At 41.0% G+C, this 19,237-nt stretch overlaps 1 protein-coding gene across 6 annotated transcripts in view; it reads right to left on the bottom strand.

Moving 5' to 3' along the window:
* Positions 1–18,944, bottom strand: part of elna (elastin a) — a 53,060-nt gene extending 34,116 nt beyond the window's left edge. For 4 of the 6 annotated variants that reach the window (XM_042218110.1, XM_042218111.1, XM_042218114.1 and 1 more), the window contains exons 1-5: positions 18,637–18,944; positions 5,601–5,669; positions 3,871–3,918; positions 2,760–2,840; positions 2,527–2,553 (exon numbers count right to left, since the gene is read on the bottom strand). In XM_042218110.1, the coding sequence (XP_042074044.1) occupies positions 2,527–2,553; positions 2,760–2,840; positions 3,871–3,918; positions 5,601–5,669; positions 18,637–18,712 (301 nt within the window). In that variant the 5' untranslated portion in view covers positions 18,713–18,944. The remainder of the gene's footprint in view (positions 1–2,526; positions 2,554–2,759; positions 2,841–3,870; positions 3,919–5,600; positions 5,670–18,636) is intronic. The other 2 variants (XM_042218115.1, XM_042218112.1) reach the window with 1 other exon arrangement.
* Positions 18,945–19,237: the final 293 nt, after the last annotated feature.

The following is a 19,237-nucleotide window of genomic DNA, read 5'->3' as shown; positions in this document are numbered from 1 at the left end:
GGCTTACATTACCAGGCTCACAATATCAATTTCCGTCTTTCTTTCTGGTTGGATGGCAGTTGGCAGAGCTTACTCAGAAACTCAGTGTACTCAGCTGTCCTGAATAGCACAGAGACTGTTCAGCGACAGCTTTCCTAAAAGCTAGTGTTGGACTTTCTTACAAAGAAGTGACACCTGATGCCTACTTGTCTTCTCCTGAGATGTTAATTTCTTCAGATTTGCGACTTGCTGCCAGCCAGCCATTAGTTTTTTTCCTTTAGTCGTTGCTATTTGCTCACACATACCTATTTTATAACATTATGAGCCTAGAAACTAATAAAAGCCCGACTGCCACTGATGCTTTCGACAGACAAGCTATACACGAGCAGTATTTCATCCATCTGCTGTATGAGATCTATAGTCTGTTAAATTGCTTACAGATCCCGATGGCTCATATACGTTTTCATTGCTCAAAGGCCGAGGCTCGCTTTTGTCAGCTTCTGACAGCGTTAGAAAATGAAGACAGACAACATGTTGTCTATGATCTTCAGTGTTTATTACTCTTGGAGAGTCCACTGGTAGGCTGAGTGTAAACACATTGCAGCTCTCCCACACAGACACATCTTTTCTCAAGCTAAAACAGACCATTGTAATCGTACAAAGAAATTACACCAACAGCAAAAACAGTAACCTCTATGTTTCTCGTTAACTGCGTTCACGTTGCCTGAAAGTGACAAGAGGCTGGTCGGCGAGAGCCAAGTTTCAGCAATAACGCTATGAGTATTGATTCCACCTTCGCTTGAGGCAGGACAAGAAAAGGGCTCCAACAGCTGTTCATAAGGAGAAAGTTCCTCCTTCCACCTTTCATTGTATTGTCAGAGCTGGATGCTGACAGACTTCACAATTAGTGTAACATTTACAAGGTCTTGCATGAGTTACGCTGCAATTCACTGCAGTCACGCTACTCACATAGCCAGCTGCTGTTCTCCATTACTGCAAAGGCAAGGTGCATATCTGAGGAATGCAATGTCACTGCTTGACTTCATCAGAAGAATGAATGGCAGCTCTTGTTATGTGAGCATGCATCTGAGATTAGCTGACCAGTGTTTGCGTTTGTGTGTCCTTAGAAAGACAATCCTGCTCTTAATATTGAAGATTAATGAAAAACTAAAAACATGTCAGTGAATTTTCACGTGATAGTTGCATGTTCTCTCTGCAGCACAAGCCTGCAGACACTGACCAATGGGATGGATTCTACCTGCCGCTGTGTGAGTCTTACTTACAGGTGAACTGTAGATATACATTTGTGTATTAATGGAGGCTTCATGCTTGTAAGGCTTCAGGCAATATTCCTCTGATGGAAAGGAAAGCAGCTCTGATGGAAACCAACATTCAAAGCTTTGTGAACAGCCATGAAGCGGAACATATTACTGCTCCCCTGAGACTTTAAGTCTTCTTTTCCATTTAAAAAAAGCGTCTTAGCTAAACCCCAGTAATGCACTGTGAGTATTTTCCATACAACAAAGATTAGTATGGATTCAGAGCGGAGCACTGATCTAAAACAAACACGAAAGGAGCTTTTTAAAACATTTCTCACTTCCCTTTTTCTCACCAATTTAATTCCTGCCGTGTACATGGTGAGGAAGAGAGGGGTCTTAAATGCACACAAAAGCGCAATATTTCTCCAGTAATGCTCTGCTGCGCCCAGCCAAAGTCAACTTCCACCAAATGCTGGATATTAGGTCATTTTCACAAAAGTGCTTTCCAGCTTCTCTGGTTGGAGGGTGAGGGTGTGGCACTCCAGAGGGACCCCGCTCCATGTGTTATCAGGACTATAGAACCATTGCTTGGTCCCTTATCTTTCTAAACACAGAGAGGTAGGCTGCGATTGTATCAGCGGTGCTTGGGGGAAATTAAATGATGGCTAAATTTACTAGAGCACCAATGCGGTGCAGACTAAAATACAGCAAAGGAAAATATTTATTGTACAGTATCGGAGAGAAGGGCTGTGGTAAATTTCAACACGGAGGTTTCCAGATATTGTGAGGGTCCAGCTTTACAATAACATTAATCAGTGCTCTGGCACCACTGCTTGGCAGGCGTTGATAGCTGTTTGCACTCTGCCAATCATCACTCCTTAATCCTTTTCATGCAGCAGAGGTAGAGAAATCTGTATGTATGATCCCACCCAGTCAGGATTCCCCAGAGAGATGCCAACCCCACCACCACAAAAAACCCCAGGGCTGATAAGGACAACCTGCTGGCACCCGATCAATAGACTGTCTCTTGAAGGACTGGGTGGGTAAAGGTAATGCAGACCATAGAGTGACTAGATTTCCTTCCTTTCAAGACCGTCCAACATGGTGTAAAATCTCCTTATTATTGCAATACTGCATCATGTGGAAACAGAGCAAAAATAGTGGGTTCAAAATATTTTGTGAAAGTGTAGATTAGTGTTAGCTCCATGTAAAAATCAGAGTCTGTTTTAATATCAGTAAAATGATAGAATAAAAACCACAATAACACTAAAAAAATGTTCCAGCTTACCTGGTTTAGGGGCCTTTCCACCTTGTCCTGTTGAAGTCAAAGCAAACATAATATGCGAGGACTGTGTGATTATCTGATTGTGACATAATTTGTTAAACTGTTTTAACACAAACGGACAGCTATGACTTAAGATGCCGAAATGCTTTGCCTGATTATGTGTAATGACAGCGGCTCCTAAAGGCAGGTGCATTGCTGGTCGACAGCTAAATCAATTAAGCGCAGTTGCTTCATACCTGCTGGCAATCCTGCAATGACCTGGCCACCTGCCCCTGGCACGAATAGGCCTCGGCCTCCACCTCCTCCTGCATAACCTCCTGACAGAAACAGCAGATGATGACAAAAGTGATGACAATATTAATGATAGGCTGATCACGGTCGCACTGCTGTGTTTGTTTCTGTAACGATCTCGTGTCATGTCGTCATTTTGTCTTCATCGTTACCATTTGGAGATGGCTGTTAATTATCACGGTAATCATTGTTAAAGACCATATAAGAGAAAACTCATAATGCCTTCCAGCAAACAGGCTTATTAAAAGCGGTCAGCCCTCAAACACATTGTTTTACTGCCTCAGCAATATCCTTTGGATTTAATTAATCTTAGCTTGTGGTGGCGTGATAAGGAAGTCTCACCAGTTGTTTCCCCTTGATCCGGCCGAACCAAATCCGAGCGTTGACAGGGAAATTTGTCTCAAGGACTGCAGTCTGTTTCTTATGGAACTAATGTTACACTGTTGCATGCTTAATGTCGTAAACTTAACGTGCGCATAGCCCTCAAATAGCATTAGCATAAAATATAGCAAAAAAATGAAAAAGGTGCACAAGGTCAAACTTGTTCAGCAAATGGGAGCTGAAGCCCTGCCAGGGCACTACACAGGGTGTGTAAAGCTGCTGCTAAAATTGTGTGTGTGAGTATCTGCTGCTGATGTGTGAAATGACAATCACCAGACTGAATACCTGTGCCTGCAATGACACTACTTTCTCGATTTATAGAAACTTACATGGAAAATATCGCTGATTTAGGCTGAGCCGAATGAAAGACTCTCCTCACAGAGCGGCCTAGATGATGCTGAAGCTTATTAAAAATGTATAAATATTAATCAGTAGCTGGAAGACAATGAGTTGATTGAGTTGATCCATGCACAGCACCATGAGGCTAAAAAACAATTCTTCCAATATACATATTTGAAGCGGACTTTTATGATATAATTTTGTTTAATTTGTCCACATCACAGACAGAGACATGAATGCTCCGGTTCATGATAAACCAGATGCAATTCTTGAGAAGTTATTTTTATTGTTTTTTTGGGGGGGAAAGTCATAAATCAAAAAATCTCTTCTACTCACCTGCAGCTTTAGCTGGTTTATAGCCCGCAGGGAACCCTCCAGCAGCCCCTAGTAAAATAACAGTCATACAACTATTGATTTATGGTTTGCCTACATGTAGTAAGGTAAATCACAGTTTATCATCATGCCAGCTGACTTGTGTCATAAGTTCTCTCAGGACACCAGGAGTGTCTTGTGGCATCTTCTGAGGGTTACTACATACTTGCATATAAGTTTTTATATCATGATGAAGCACGGTCACATAAGTCCACTTGTGAGGCTCAAAATCTGTGTTCCTTTTCCAGAAATGACAATGCTGCACATGCATACATTAAGGTATATGTTATAAACCACTGAATGCATGTGCTTATACATTGATTGTATGCAGTCAAGTTTTGCACAGGACTCCGTGCAGTCTGGTGAAAAATCGAGTATGCCCCATGATTCGATAGCTTATAGACCCAACTTTAGCAGCAATAACTTGAAGTAATCATTTTCAGTGTGACTTTATCAGCCCCTCACATCGTTGCAGAGGAATTTTGGCTCACTCTCCTGTACAAGGTTGCTTCAGTTCACTGAGGTTTGCAGGCATTTGTTTATGCGCGGCTCTATTAAAGTTCCACCACAGAATTTCAGTCAGGTTGAGGTCTGGATTTTGACTGGGTCATTGCAGCACCTTAATTTTTTTCTGCTTCAACCATTCTGTTGTAAATTTTTTGGGATCACTGTACCGTTGCATGACCCAGTTTGAGCTAAGCTTTAACTGTTTGACAGATGGCCCCACATCTGACTCTAGAATACTTTGAGACAGAGGAGTTCAGGGTCGACTCTGTGACTTCAAGGTGCCCAAGTCCTGTGGCTACAAAATAAACCGAAATCATCCCCCCTGCACCACGGTGGTATGATGTGTTTGATATGCTGTGTTTGGTTTTCAGCAGACACAATGCTGTGCGTTAGGGCCAAGCATTTCTACTTTGGCTCGAAGGAAATTGTTCCTGAAATCTTGTGGTTTGTTCAAATGCAGCTTTGCAAGCCTAAGCCATGCTGTCATGTTTATTTTAGAGAAAAGACGCTTTCTTCAGGCAACCTTTGGAAATGGTCACACTTCCTGATGATTAATTATATGCATTTGATTAGCAGCACCTGGCTCCTCCTTACCTTATTAATTCTTCTGGAGGCAGTAAGAGTGTGCTTTGACAGGACTGCAGGAAGTCATGTGAAAACTTTCTTTTTCATATGAGTGTATATTTTTGAGTACATATAACAAGAGAAAAGGATGATTACATGTCACAAACATGCACATTTTCACCCTTGAAAGACTTTTTGGGTTAAATATTTACTCAGTTTCAGACTTTCCAGTTTATGCTTTTGACAGAAACAGACCCCTTAGGTTTCAGTTATAAATAAGAACGTTAAATCTGTGTGAGCCACTTTCAGTCATTTGAATCATCAGTGCCAAGACTTAACTATCAACTCAGCTTTGAAGTTTGATGACAAAGGACTGCCAAGCAGAGTGCTATGTTTCTTATATTCTTTTGCACATAATACTGCAAGTGTCTTTGAGTCAATTGCATGTTCACATTGCAGTGATTCTTATACTACTATTTCTTTTAGTTAAACTTCTGCTCCACGGTAGTTCAATGTACCTCTCATACCTTTTCTAAAGAGAAGCAGACTTTGTTTATAGTGGCTGCGTTCTGGATGTTTTTTTGTTTTTAAATTGTGCAGACACTGGGTGGATGCTCTTTTACCTGGAAAGAATCCAGTTCCTGTTCCACCGCCTCCTGGTCCTAACCCAGCACCAGGTGGTAGATACACACCTGGAGCACAGATTAGAAAAAGCAAGAAGTTATCTTCTATCACAAACACATGTGACACTAACTAGAAATATGGGCATGCAGCCATTTAAAAAAAAAAGAAAAAAAAAAGAAGCACATTGCTTCTAATAGCATTTCTAAACAAATAGCTCATTTATTGGACAAACACTCTTAAACACTTCCATCATCTGTGACCCATAAAGCAAAAATGGAATCCGTCCTTGGTATACACATCCGCCCCAGGTTGCAGAAATTAAATGAAACGTGCACACAGCCGCTCCAGCCGAATCCACAGTGAAAGGGAAACTATAACTTTGATGAGGAGAAAATTCAAATCGTTTTCATACTGATGAGGTACTGCAGTTGGAAACTTTCTTTCTGAATCCTACTGCACCACTCTGGATACCCACAACCCCCACCTGCATCCCCTAGCCTTATTTTTCGCCTGATTTTTGGCTGCAACTGTGAGTAACTCCTGAGATGGTCGTTCTGGATCCCAGACATGGTGGCCTCATGTGTGCAAGGAACAACAAGAGAAATAAAAAGAAATGGAGACTTTAAAAAAAATGACTGCAGTTGTTCTGGGAGGACTAACAGCTAAATCCAACGGGACCGGTGAGCTAAAGCCAAAATTACAAGTAATATTTTTTGAGGGGAAAACCTGGTTTATATCACAAAAACACAATGTAAATGAGAGAATGTGGCTGTAAGACCACTATGTTTAATGGCTCTTACATGTGTTGGAAGGCAATTTAATTTAAAACACATGTCAAAGGCGTTCATGTGTTTATTAGAGAATACACTTTGAAAACTGGGCTTTCGGTTCCGTCCACTGGGTGAGGCCATTAGAAGAGGAACATTACAAGGTATTGCTGTCCAAGCTGGATGAATCGAAGTTCATCACACATGGCACAAAAAAACAAAACCAAAACCAAAAAAACCCAGCCCATGCATTTTATCGAGTACGCCAGATTGAAGAAAGCGCTAACAACCTGTGACATATTTTTGATTTGTGCAACTGTATTATCAGTTTTGCAGCTGAGGCTAATAAAGCCGTGCTAATCAGTGGGGGGAACTAGTGAAGTGCACAGTCCTAGAGGATGATGCAGGAACCACCTGGACTGGAAGAAGAAGATATTTTTTAACACACAGCTGGATTATTAAATTACAAGCAAATTATGTATGAAAATCTTTAATTTAAATATACTGACGCAGCTGTAAGTGGTTTGCAGTGAAGCTATGGACAATAGTGTCACACTCATTCAGATACTTTGCAACTGTGCTGATAGTTAAGGGATAAACACGATTTTTTTTATGATGAAGAGATAAAATGTTGTGTTGAGCAAAAAGTAATGCGGCAAGAAAGGTCTTATAACCCCTGTGGTTGTCTGCAGTGTAGGACAAATGATAGGGTGTCTCTTAACTTATCCTCGCTGGAAGGATCAGAGTGCTGGACTGATCACATTTCTTGAGGTTTGGCCTTACAGACTGAAACAAAAAAAGTGCTTTGTAGTAATTTGAAATGCAGTGCACATGTTTGTCTGTCTCTATTAGTTTGCCCATGCCCGTGGCTCCATGGCATAGAGCTCAAGTGCAAGGCACTACACAGTGGACGCACAGTTATTGTTCTCAATCTTGCGCCTTCATTTAGCAATCAAAAGGAGGATTTCCTGTGCTGGCATTGTAAGTGAGGCAGGACGGACTGCGGGTCTGCTCCAGTTTTCCTCCTGCTTAGAATCCAGTCGTGCTACTGTACCACATCCACAGAGTGCACCGGGTTCACCAAGACCGTGCATCCAAATAAGGCACAAACTGACCTCTGCCAAGTGCCCTGACCTACGTCAATAAATTTGAAGATTTCTTCATGATTTTCTTAATCATCACCATCATCATGTGCTTATGTTCCTCATGAACTCAGCCAGGTCATGGGAATGTGTTGGAATGTGTGTGGAGGACAAGACTGACTCGGAGAGCAAGCAGGATTTAGACTGCACAGTCAAGTTTTCTGGGTGTTTGTGACGTGCATGGTGTTGAGAAAAGAAGACTGGTGGCCCCGCAAAAGCCCCTCTCCCCCTTTTTTTTCAGAGTAAAAGCTAAAAGGTAATCATAACAAATATAATTTTATGTGTAGAAACCTTCTTGGTACAGGTTATCTCCACTGGAACAGAAGAAGTTGTGACAACTTCGGATAAATAAGAAGGGGAAAAGAAAATATTAATAAATTACTGGCTGCTGTGTAGGGAGAAATAAGCTTTCTTGGTATCAGTTAAATGTTAGTGACTGTTACAACCTAAATAGGGTGCACAGACTGTATTTTTTTCTGTAGGGTGCTCTGTGCATATTAAGAGGGTGATGATGTACATGCACTCACAGGAACCCTGGCAGCAATTTTGACTTGTCACCAGTTTCACTTTGGACTTGAATGTGGTCCAGCTGTGGGACTCTTAGTCAATGGTTTGTCAGTAAGCTAGTCATCAACAAAGTACAAAGTTCATTATCTGGGGACGAGATCCTGAGACTTCCTGTGGTATTTTGCATGCTAATCACAGAAGACGATGTTAAGATTAAAGCACAAAATTCTAGTTTTCTCTTCAGATGGAAGATGGAGCTTGCCTCAATGTGGTTCACCACATTAAATAATTAAGCCTGCCAGCAGGAATAGCTATTGCTGCATCACTTTTGAGTGAAACATAAAGGAGCAACATTTAGAGCAATCACTCCACCCACCACAAAGGCAAAGACATAATAATTCGCCACTTTCACCTAACATGGTGTCTAAGGGCCTGCCAGATATGAATCACCCTTAGCCACATTTTGGAGGCAGGGGGACTGAAGACAAGCAATGAAACCTGTCAAGAGATGTCAAGAAAGTTTTTGATGTGGTGTAGCCAGTAAACTAGGCGACTCTGAGCTACACTTCAGTGGTTAACTTTGCAAAAAATAAAGACAGAGAAGGAAAAGAAGTCACTTTTGTACTGTCTGTAACCCTCAGGATAATTGCAAACATCCAAACCTCACATCCAAATCTACACAGACTGATCAGTTATAACATAAAACACAGCTTATTATCCTTATTTTCACCTCCATCATTTGATTCTTGGACTGTACGAGAGGATTTTTTTCATCATTTACACAATAATTCCTATCCTGAGGTTTTGGTGCACGCAGCTTATCCACTGTCTGAAATAAGCTGTTTTTTTTTTTTTAGCACTTTAACAAACATTCTTCTGATTGGCTGCCTCTGATTAACAAAAGCGCAAGTGGGACTACTGTGTGAGATAGACCTCAAGCATAGTTTAGTGTGTCTGTGTAGGTTCTTAGTCATTCAAGTCATAGTAGTCTATGGAGTTTAGAAAGAAAGTGACTGGACTTCTTTAATTTTCGTGATGATGTTTCACCTCTTTATGGAAGCCCGTTTCCACCACAAAGAAAAAAAAAAGGATCCATAACTCGAAATTTTGAGAAATAGACTTAACTCGAAATTTCGACTTATTAACTCGAAAGTTTGTCTTACTAACTCAAAATTTCGGAAAAGTAGCTTGAAATGTTGACTTACTTTTCTCAAAATTTTGATTTAATAATTCGAAATTTTGAGTTATTAAGTCGAAATTTCGAGAAAATAACTCGAAATTTCGACTTATTAACTCGAAAGTTTGTCTTACTAACTCAAAATTTCGGAAAAGTAGCTTGAAATGTTGACTTACTTTTCTCGAAATTTTGAGTTATTAAATCGAAATTCAGTAATCTACATGAATTACGTAATTTCTTTGTTACCCGGAAGCTGAAGCCCTCAGCTACAAATGCTACAGCTAAGGTACAAGTATTACAGCCAGTCATGAATGCACAAAGTGTGGCTTCACAAATGACGAAATCCTTGTGTTATTAGCTGAATCACATGGTGTTACTATCAGCAAACGTACTCTCGATCCGGCTTTGAGTGCGCATTCCACGTAGCTTACCGATGGGCAGAGCTTACTCGAAATGTCAAGTTAATTTTCTCAAAATTTCAAGTTGATAAGTTGAAATTTCGAGTTATGGATAGGGATGGGTATCGAAACCCGGTTCTTGTTGAGAACCGGTTCCCACTGTTTCAATTCCTTGGAATCGTTTGCCATTTTTGCAAACGATTCCCTTATCGATTCCAGTCGCCCCGAATGACGTCACCACGTTGCGGAGCGTCATTTACCTGGCAGGAAACACGGCGCCTAAGCGGCTCAAACGCTCAAAAGTTTGGTCATACTTTACGAGAACAGATGACAACAGGGCAACTTGCAATACTTGCAAAGTAGATATTTTCATTTAAGGGAGGAAACACTACGAATATGCAAAAGCATTTGCTCACAAAACACACGATGACCTGTGTTTTTAATTCTGCTCCGGACTCATGAATCTCAACCCAGCAGCAGCGCTAACGTTTGCACGTCCTCTCCCGTTAATGCGGCAGGTAAATAATCAACTAACAGTGCATATTATGTTAGCACGATCTGCCTTATTACAAAACCTGCCATTACTGTGCATTTAGGCGACCATGATGAGAGAGACAGACAGAGTCTGGCTCAGATGCTGGCAGTTCTCGCTGCAGTCTACCGGTAGCGTCTCCTTTCAGGCCAGGATAGACGAATGTCACCGAGCAGTGACTAAGTTTGTGGTAAAAGGCTTGCCACAGCAGATGCCCCGATTTTCGGTAAGTGAATGTGTTTAATTGTAGGCAGGGACATTACTGGATATTCTTGTGTAATTGCTACAGAATAATTTATGTTATACTTTGTTATTGCTACAGAAGAATATTTATTTTATTATTTTACATTTACAATTTTTTTCCTGGGGACCCTGTGACACCCCATGGAAGAGCCGTAGGTTGTGGATCTCTTAAGATCTCACTGTTGGGTTTGTAAGGCCATGTTACTCCTAAATTTCCATCTTGTTCAAAGAGAAGATATAAAACAAAGTTCTAAGCTAATCGACCTTAGTGTTCTCCTTTTTTAAAAAGAATCAATAAAGAATCGAATCGTTAAACAGAATCGAAAATGGAATCGGAATCGTGAAAATCTTATCAATACCCATCCCTAGTTATGGATACTTTTTTTTTTTAGTGGCGGAAATGGGCTTCCATACCTCTCAGCTAAGAGGCTTCTTCAGTTCTAAAACCAAATGGTGGATAGTCCCAGGTATTTAAACCCTAGTGGGGATTGTCACTTTCCTAATGGGGAAAAGAGGGTTTTTCACCAAACCCACATATACTCCTGTGCAATCCTCCAAGAGCTTCTCTGTGCATCGCTGGAGGAGTATGCTTCTGCTGATTGCTGTTCGGCTAACACTGGGGCCAGAACAGGGAAAAGAGCGACAAGAGAACTGGGAAAAAGCTTCAAAGATCTAAAAATTCACCACTGAAAAAAAAACAATGGCTGCAGTGACCTCCAGTTTGCATGTCAACGTATCCCTGTGGAAGATACTGAACCTCATGTTGCTCGCCGATGCATCCACCAGAGCTTAGAAAAACAAGTAGATGTAAAAAAAAAGTGCTTGTATGAATGAGTGGAGTTCTCTGCAGCTCTGCCAGTCTAACAAAATGCTCACTAGGTTAATTGCTGATTCTACATTGGCCGTACTGTAGGTGTTGATGTCAGAGTGAGTGTGTGTCTTTGTGTTAGGCCTGTGTCAAATAAAGGACCTGATCTGAGGTTACCTAGCCTCTGGACCTATGACAGCATGAATAGGCTACAGCTAACTCATCACTCCTAGCTAAGGGAAAAACAGCTAATAAAAAAAGTTTTTGGATAATCAAATTGTGGAGTGGTCCCTCTTGCTGCCAAAACAACTCCCAGTCAGCATCATAGACAGGGGAGACAGGGGATCCATAGGGCTATCCTGCGCTCCCTGACACTGGAATATGGATTGTGGTGTGGGGCTTTTCTGGGTCCAGCTTTTTCTGATGTTTCTCACAGATGCTCAATTGGAAAGGGATTTGGAAGTTTGGAGGCCAGGTCAATGCAAGGACCTAAGATTCCCCAGCAGATCATTGTACTGCAGCAAAATGCTCAACATTATTCACTTTAGCTACAGGGACCCCTGTGAGTAGCTTAACACACAGTTCTAGACTGTGTTGGTGCATTTATGTATCCCATTACAACATGTAGTGTTCCTCACCCTGTCATGTATTCTGTTATTTTAGTGATTGGCAACATTTCCTAGACTCCCTAAGAGAGGGACACGTTTCTTACAAAGGTGTCAGAAGTGTCATTAGTCAGATTTTTATTACTTTTTAAAATAGCCACTGTTTTATAAGACAGTTTCTTATCGGTAGCTCAAGGCGCACCACTTATTTAAAATGTTTGCTTCCAGTCTTATATAAATCACAGCCAAGTTGCAGCTGTGTGGAAAAGCTCAACCTCACATTATTTATATTTTTACATTATGCAAGGAAAATAATACTTTCTAAATTTGTGTATCAGCAATGAGGGTTGCTTCAAGCGTGAAAATCTTGTCAACACTTGACATTCAAACTCTGACGAGAGTTGATTATTTCGTTTCCAGGGAATTTGCATTTGCATTTACGGAGAACAAAGAGGACAATCTGAAAAGCCTGAAGGCTTAGATAGAAATCATTTTCACACGCGTCCACATATGTGGACGTAGTGTTTTGGGTTTGCCTAATTCCCTTGTTTTGAGTTTCATTAAAATGACGTAGTTCACTAGACACAAGCTAACAAGTGGAAAGGCCCACATCCAGATATGTTTAGCTTTGCCTAATGTCATGTTTTGAGTGTCAGCCTGGAAATTAAAAAGTGACATGTTTATCAGCTGTTCAGCTGGCAAGATAATTTATTTGATGTATTGCCTGAGCATCAAAACTGGCAGCAAAGCCTTCCATTGTAATTCATGAATTTATCACATATTATAGCCTAAGTGGAAAATGTACACTGGCTTACACACTTGATTTTTATGAGGATATGGGTTACTGGGCCCAAAAATAATGACTGGCTCGTAGTGAAGGTAGGAAATTGTAAGTCAGATCTTGTTTTGTTACTAAATCAAACCAAAGCCAATGACAGTTTTTCCATAGTACCACCCAAGTTAATGGCAGTTTTTACAATTGCTCTTTGAAAGATCTTAGTCTTACTTCATTTACAACAAGCTGGGTGAGTAATGTGACATTTCCCTGACCCTGTGCTGTGGCTGTTTAATAATTGGTCTTTGGAGTTGATTGAGCAATTTGCCTGACTTGTGCATGAAAAACACGCTTACGTGTGTGAGTACACACACACACACACACACACACACACACACACACACACACACACACACACCTGACCTCGTAAACAGTTAATGAAGGCATTCCCTTTGTAAAAGGCTTACAGAGCCATTACCATTGTGTTCACAGTGCATAGTTTGTGAAGTATTGGCAGATCTGGACAGTGTTTACATCACATTTACACGATTCTGCGCCTGTATTTCTATCGCTTTAGATAAAATTTCAAAATGTTTTGGCAAACTAGCAGCTGTTTGCTGTATTCACATCATGTATCCAAAACCGCTGTCCCAGAAGAGGAGGTTTGGTTCTCTCTTTATGGAAAGCTCTCGTAGCGCAACCCAAGGAGCACTGCAGTGAAGCAAACACTGCGGTTCCTGGCACTCTTACATCTCCTGTTATCAGACACATGACAGCTGGCCAATCAGTCAGTCATTCCACTATTTTTGCACTATTTTCCAAAGCATGTTGGAAAAATGTGAGAAGCAGTTCAGAAAATGAAAATTTTCAAAGTTAAAATCTATGTTAGTCTCACCCCCAACTGATTTCAACTTCTCTTTCTATGGTTTCCCATCTTGTTTCAGTGATTGAAGTGAAACATAAGCATGTGGTGAGCAGAATTTTAACAACTCACAAGACCAGATTTCAGTCCTGTCAGGGTTCACCTTCTGGTGGCTCTAGTGTAGCTTTCTACTGGAAGCTGACAGGGTATCATTACAAGATTAGGAAAGTCATGCCTTTGAAACCAAACATGGGTTTGGAGCAGCTGCTGTGGGCTCTCCTGTGTGAGGATTTCAAACGTGAGCATTACGGAGGAAACTGGGCCGTGGTTGGAGATAACCATCAACCATGTGAAATCACTAAAAGCTAATGGAACAAGTTGTTCATGTTATGACTCCCCTCCAAAATCTGATTTATGTGATTGTTGGTTCCACTGGTTGATACAGAGTTACAAATGAAATGTTAAAAGGACCATAAATGACTAAAATCATTATCCACTGTTTGCAATGTTCCAAAATGTGTCCCCTGCATTTCTTTGGACTTGGTAAAAACCAAGTTAACTGATGGGACACCTGAACATAACACCACTGTGAATTGTGCCAACTAACTGGGCAGCTGTAGCTACAACTGTAGCTGCCTCCACCAGTGTGTGAATGTGAGAGTGAATGAATAGTGGCATTGTAAAGCGCTTTGGGTGCCTTGAAAAGCGCTATATCAATCCAATCCATTATTATTATTATTATAAAATATAGTTTAAGATATGAAAAAGTTTTGTTTCTCAAAATGTGTTGTGCTTTGCAAAGAAATCCCCTATAAAGTAATGAAAAGGAGGGTTTTCACAGGACCCACCGCAGCATTTCAGTCATGTTTAGGCATAGACTTTGGCTCATTGCAACACTTTTGTTTCCATTCTTTTGTGCTTGGGATCACTGTCCTGTTGCATGGTCAATTGGAGATTAGGTATCGGAATTTCAGGAGCGGGTTCTCATCTATATAGGTTCTCCCAGTTCTACAAGCTGTTCATTCTCGTTTACGTGCCCCACCCTCCCTTACCTTTTCAATTCTTTAACTTCTTCACTTCTATTTAGTACATGGGGATCTGCCAGGCCCAGGAGCAGCAGCCAGTCCCCTTCGAGGCTTTCCGCAAATTGCAGCTCAATTCATGTCCAAGCATTCACCTTTACATACTAAAATGCTGTCAAACTTAAAATCAGGACGTGGGTCCAGCTAGTGAAATAACGGGTTTTAGCTGTCGGACAGACCTGACATTTGACTCTATTTGAATATTTTGTTGTACAGAGGAGTTCATGGTCGACTCAGTGACTGCAAGGTGCCCAGGCTCAGTAGTTGCAACACAATCTGAAATCATCATCTTTCCACCAGGACTGTGATTTTTGTGCTGATAGCTGTGTTTGGGTTTTACCAAACGTGGCGCCATGCATTATGGTTTGCAGACCTGTAAACCTAAGCTGTTCAGGTCTGAAACTTTAACATTGAATGTACTAACTGAGGCATGTACAGTCTGAGATGTTGCTCTTGGGTTTGTTGCAGTCTCCCTGAGGATTGCACAGGCTGTCCTTGGTGTTAACTTGCTGGAACTAATCACAATGCTGGAAGATAGCATTGTGTTAACACACACACCTGAATGCTTCAGACCTGCTCACATTTGCTGCTGATCAGTTAATAAAGTGCATTTGATTACCCCCCCCCCCCAAAAAAAAAAAATCAATCACAACACAGGATACATTGTTTCACCGCAGAGGACTTTGATGATTTTGATTAACCTCATGTGATGCATTTGATTAAAATTATAGTTTATTTCCATTTTTTCCTCATCAGCTCATCCTCTTTTGTGTCTTTTTAAATAAAAAATAGTGCTGTTGTGGTGTTTGTTGTAAACCTAAAAGAAGAAGTTGGACATCAGCTGTGGCGGCCGAAGATGAAAAAATTCCTGACTGGAGCCACTTCAGATTGCTGGCCCGGTAAGATTGCACCTACCAGCTCGCAGCCTGGTGAGGGCTGCTTGCATAGTGGCTGGAATGAATCATCGGAGATAATGTGCCTCTTTGTTGAACACTTGGCACTCCTCGATTGCAGACCAAACATCTGACTGGAAGATGCTCAGACTGACATTTACACACAAAGAGTAAGAGCTAAACAAATTATTGATATGTTTTTGTAGCAGTGGTGAGAAGTGACTACTATCCAAAATCTGTAGGCATTTAAATCGTAACACATTGGGTTTGCAAAGCAGTGAGTCAGAGAAAGAATTGGTTTCCATTAAACTGTGTGCTGGGTTTATAAAGTCAAGACTGGTAGTGAAAAAAAAGAAGTGCAAGAACTAAGAGGTTGTTCCCTGGATATTAGCAGTGCATTATTCTTCAAATTACATAATGCGTATTAAAACAACTCATCCATCCCTAACCTCTGCTCCGATTTGTGTAACCTTCTTAACAGTAGTTATGATAAAAGAAAAAAAAGAAAGAGCAATAGGAAAGCCAACATGTTAGTAATCGCTCCTGGCTTTGTGCTTTGATGCAGAGAGTGACTTTGCAAAACCTCTTTGATGTAAAACATGGATGGAATTGTACAATTCCCTAACACTTTCTCAGGAAATGCGCCAGAGTGGGACATGTATACATGGAATAAAAGTTCTTTCACAATAACAAACCAATCAGTGCTTGTAACTAAACAGCTTCTATCCAAATGTGTACTGAATGAAGTCACCTTGCTGGAAATTACACCAAACCGCTCAACGTCAACAAATTAAAATGCTTGTGTGGCTCCAGCTAGAGAGAAGCAGAAGAAGAACCTTGTTGGAAAAATCTCCCCCCCCCCGCCACCAAAAAACCTGCATCTTGTTCAGACGGTACTTTAAATAGACTGCTTCAGTAATTGCAGAGTAGAGCTGTTGAGCGCTGGGAGCACCTATATGTCACATTAATCCAGTATACTGTGGTTGGCAACCCGCCCCACCAGAGGAGGGATTAAAGCCAAAGAAGTGTTCACAGCACATGCTACCAATAAAGTAGTGCATCAAGTTTAGGTACCCACCAGTAACTCTCAGGTACTGCTGCATGTCAACACTGGTGTTTTGGCTTTTGCATGGCAGTCCACTCTGCAATGCATTTAAGTTCACCTAGAGCCAGGCGACTGGCACCGATTAATGTATTATATTCCTCGAGGCTGATCATGACTAATGCCAAATGAGTGGAACTGGCTTCCAGCAGCACTAAAGAAAAAAAAAAAATCCCAAACTCCTGAATTCTTTGGACACTTTGAAGGAAGAAAGCTACTTCCCCCCCCCCTTTTTATCAGAGCTCAGAGCCAAGTCCTGCCAATCAGAGTTGTGCCATTAACTCTGTCCTTGTTTGTCCTTGAAGCCAAGCTCAAAACGTGGCACAGGCCAGTTAAATTGTTTTATGGTCTGTGTGAATGCAACATATGGACTGAGGTACTTGAGATACTTAAAACCATAGCTAGTGTTCTATAGGACGCATTGTTTAAAAAGCTTCAAGTTGGTCCGCCTCTTTCATCACATGAGGGAGATCCAAACAAACAAACTATAGTAACTGTATATTTCCTCCAGTACCATTTCTCATTTACATTTGTTGACTGAAGTTATTCAGAGAGGGTTGTCAGTCCACCATAATTCAAAGCGTGAATTTGTCAGGCACAAGAGGCATTTTCTGGGCAGAACCGTTAAATGGGTGGATTGGGTGTTAATGAGGTTCGTGTTACTCACAGATAATTTACCCTTGGACTGTGCCCAGAAGGTTTTTTCAGGTTAGAGTGCACAGACACAGATGGAACTAGTTTGAGCACCACAGAAATGTTTGAAATGGATAGATTCAACACTCATCTTGAGATCAAAGTTGCGCTGCTAAGCCAATATTGATATTTGCTGGCTCCTTTACCTGCTATATATTTTTCATGAAAGTATCTCAAAATCTCCATAGAAATGCGCCTGGCACCGAAAAGACATGATGGATGTGCCATGAGGCAGAACGGATAAAGAAATTCTACAATCAGATGAAGACAGCTAGAAAAAGTGAGACTTTACATGGACAAAATATTTATTTTAGGACTCTAGGAGCATAGCCATAATGCACCTAAAAGTACACTTGGACACTGGGAGATAAGGAATATAAACAGCTGTAACTTTTAAGCAAATAAATACAACAACAAATGGACTACAGCATACCCAGTCCCAGATGCTTGACATGTTTTCCAGTTGGGGACTGAATAACTCAGAATCTCAGCCAAATCCCAGACTAAGAAGCAATCAAAGCAATGCAGGCAGAGGAGAGAAAGCAAACTCACTAGCTGAATGATAGTGGGAGGCAAACTCTCTCCCTTTCAGTCTGAAACTGATAAGTCTCAACGACAAACTGCACTTGAAACTAGCTCCTCGGTTCTGTACACACATGCTACAAGAGCTGCAGAAAGCTTTTAGAGTCACTCTCACATTCACTCTGTCCAACGCAGGAGTTCATCAGGAGTGAATCAGAAGTATGTGTTTTTTCCTGAGTAGAAAGAAGAGCCAGCTGGAGCCTCCTCTTACATTTTTTGGATTGGATCTGCAGCCATATAAACATAAGCACGCATATGGATAGGTGTGCACACAGGAGCCAGTTCAAGTGTTTGAAATGCACTAAAACACATGCATGTGAAGCGAGTTCGGAGACTTGAGGGGCGTCTTGTTATGGTTTACTTTTAGATTGCACAATAATAATGATGCAATAGGGGAGTGCAATCATTAAGATAAATATGTGGCATTTAAAATTTAATATTCAAATGCATGGGACAGAAGTGTGAAGTCATAGACAGCATGTACGTGCACACTTTTTGCGAACATGAAACATAAAATAAGAACTCTTTTCTATATAGATTGTATTGTGGGAATTAATAAAAATCAAATGAGCAGCAGTCATCAATAAATTAGCAAACCAAGCATACTAAGCAATATAATGCAGAGCTCTTTTTAAATCAACTATTTATTTTGCACAAGTTTAACATCTGATGCAAACAATATCAATTTTAGTTATTATATAAAGCCTTTATATGTACTTCTTGCTACCTTGTGGCTAATAAGCATCAGCAGACATTTTGATGACTGAGGATTTTAAGTTTAGGAACAAAACTTTTTTGCACCTGTTCTAAACCTTTGATTGATGCAGCAATAATTATGACTCCATTCACCTGCGGTTATGCACTTACCTCCTTGAAGAGAGGGTTGAATCAGTGCTAAGAGGAAGAGTCCACAGAAGAGCAACAGAATGTTTCTGTTAGCCATCTCGCTCCAAAATGCACCACCCCTCTCCCGATCAGCTGGTTTTATTCTCTTCTGGCTAATTACCACTAGCCCCGAAGTCTCAAAGAGTGATGAAAAAAAAGAAGCAGGGGGAGGGTGAAAAAAGGGAAAAGCTCAACGTAATTATGAGAGGGCAAACACTCTGGTTCAGTGGATCACTTTGCTTTATTTCCTCGTCTATGTCTGGTGTTGCTGTTTTTATTCTGGTCACTCCTGCCAGCAGCACAGACGCTCCTGCCAGCAAGGAGAGGGAGAGAGAGAGAGCGAGAGACATACACACAGATACAGAGAGGGAGAGGGAGCAAGAAAGACCCCCATCCAGAAGGAATTGAATTGACTGCCAAGCATTTGCACGGATACAGAGCATACTTATTTGTTACAGACTGAGGAAGAGCAAACAACAAACCCAGATAATTACCTGCGCTCTGTGGCTTTAATTTTCAGCTTGTTGCTTTTCAACACTTGCAGTGCCACGATCTTGCAACTCTTTTAACCAAGCAATCACAA

The sequence above is a fragment of the Haplochromis burtoni genome, unplaced genomic scaffold (assembly GCF_018398535.1).
Source record: "Haplochromis burtoni strain Fernald_Lab_line unplaced genomic scaffold, NCSU_Asbu1 Contig_15, whole genome shotgun sequence".
Classification (NCBI taxonomy): Eukaryota; Metazoa; Chordata; class Actinopteri; order Cichliformes; family Cichlidae; genus Haplochromis; species Haplochromis burtoni.
The sequence above is the reverse complement of the archived record's forward strand: the minus strand, read 5'-3'. Positions and strand labels throughout refer to the sequence as shown.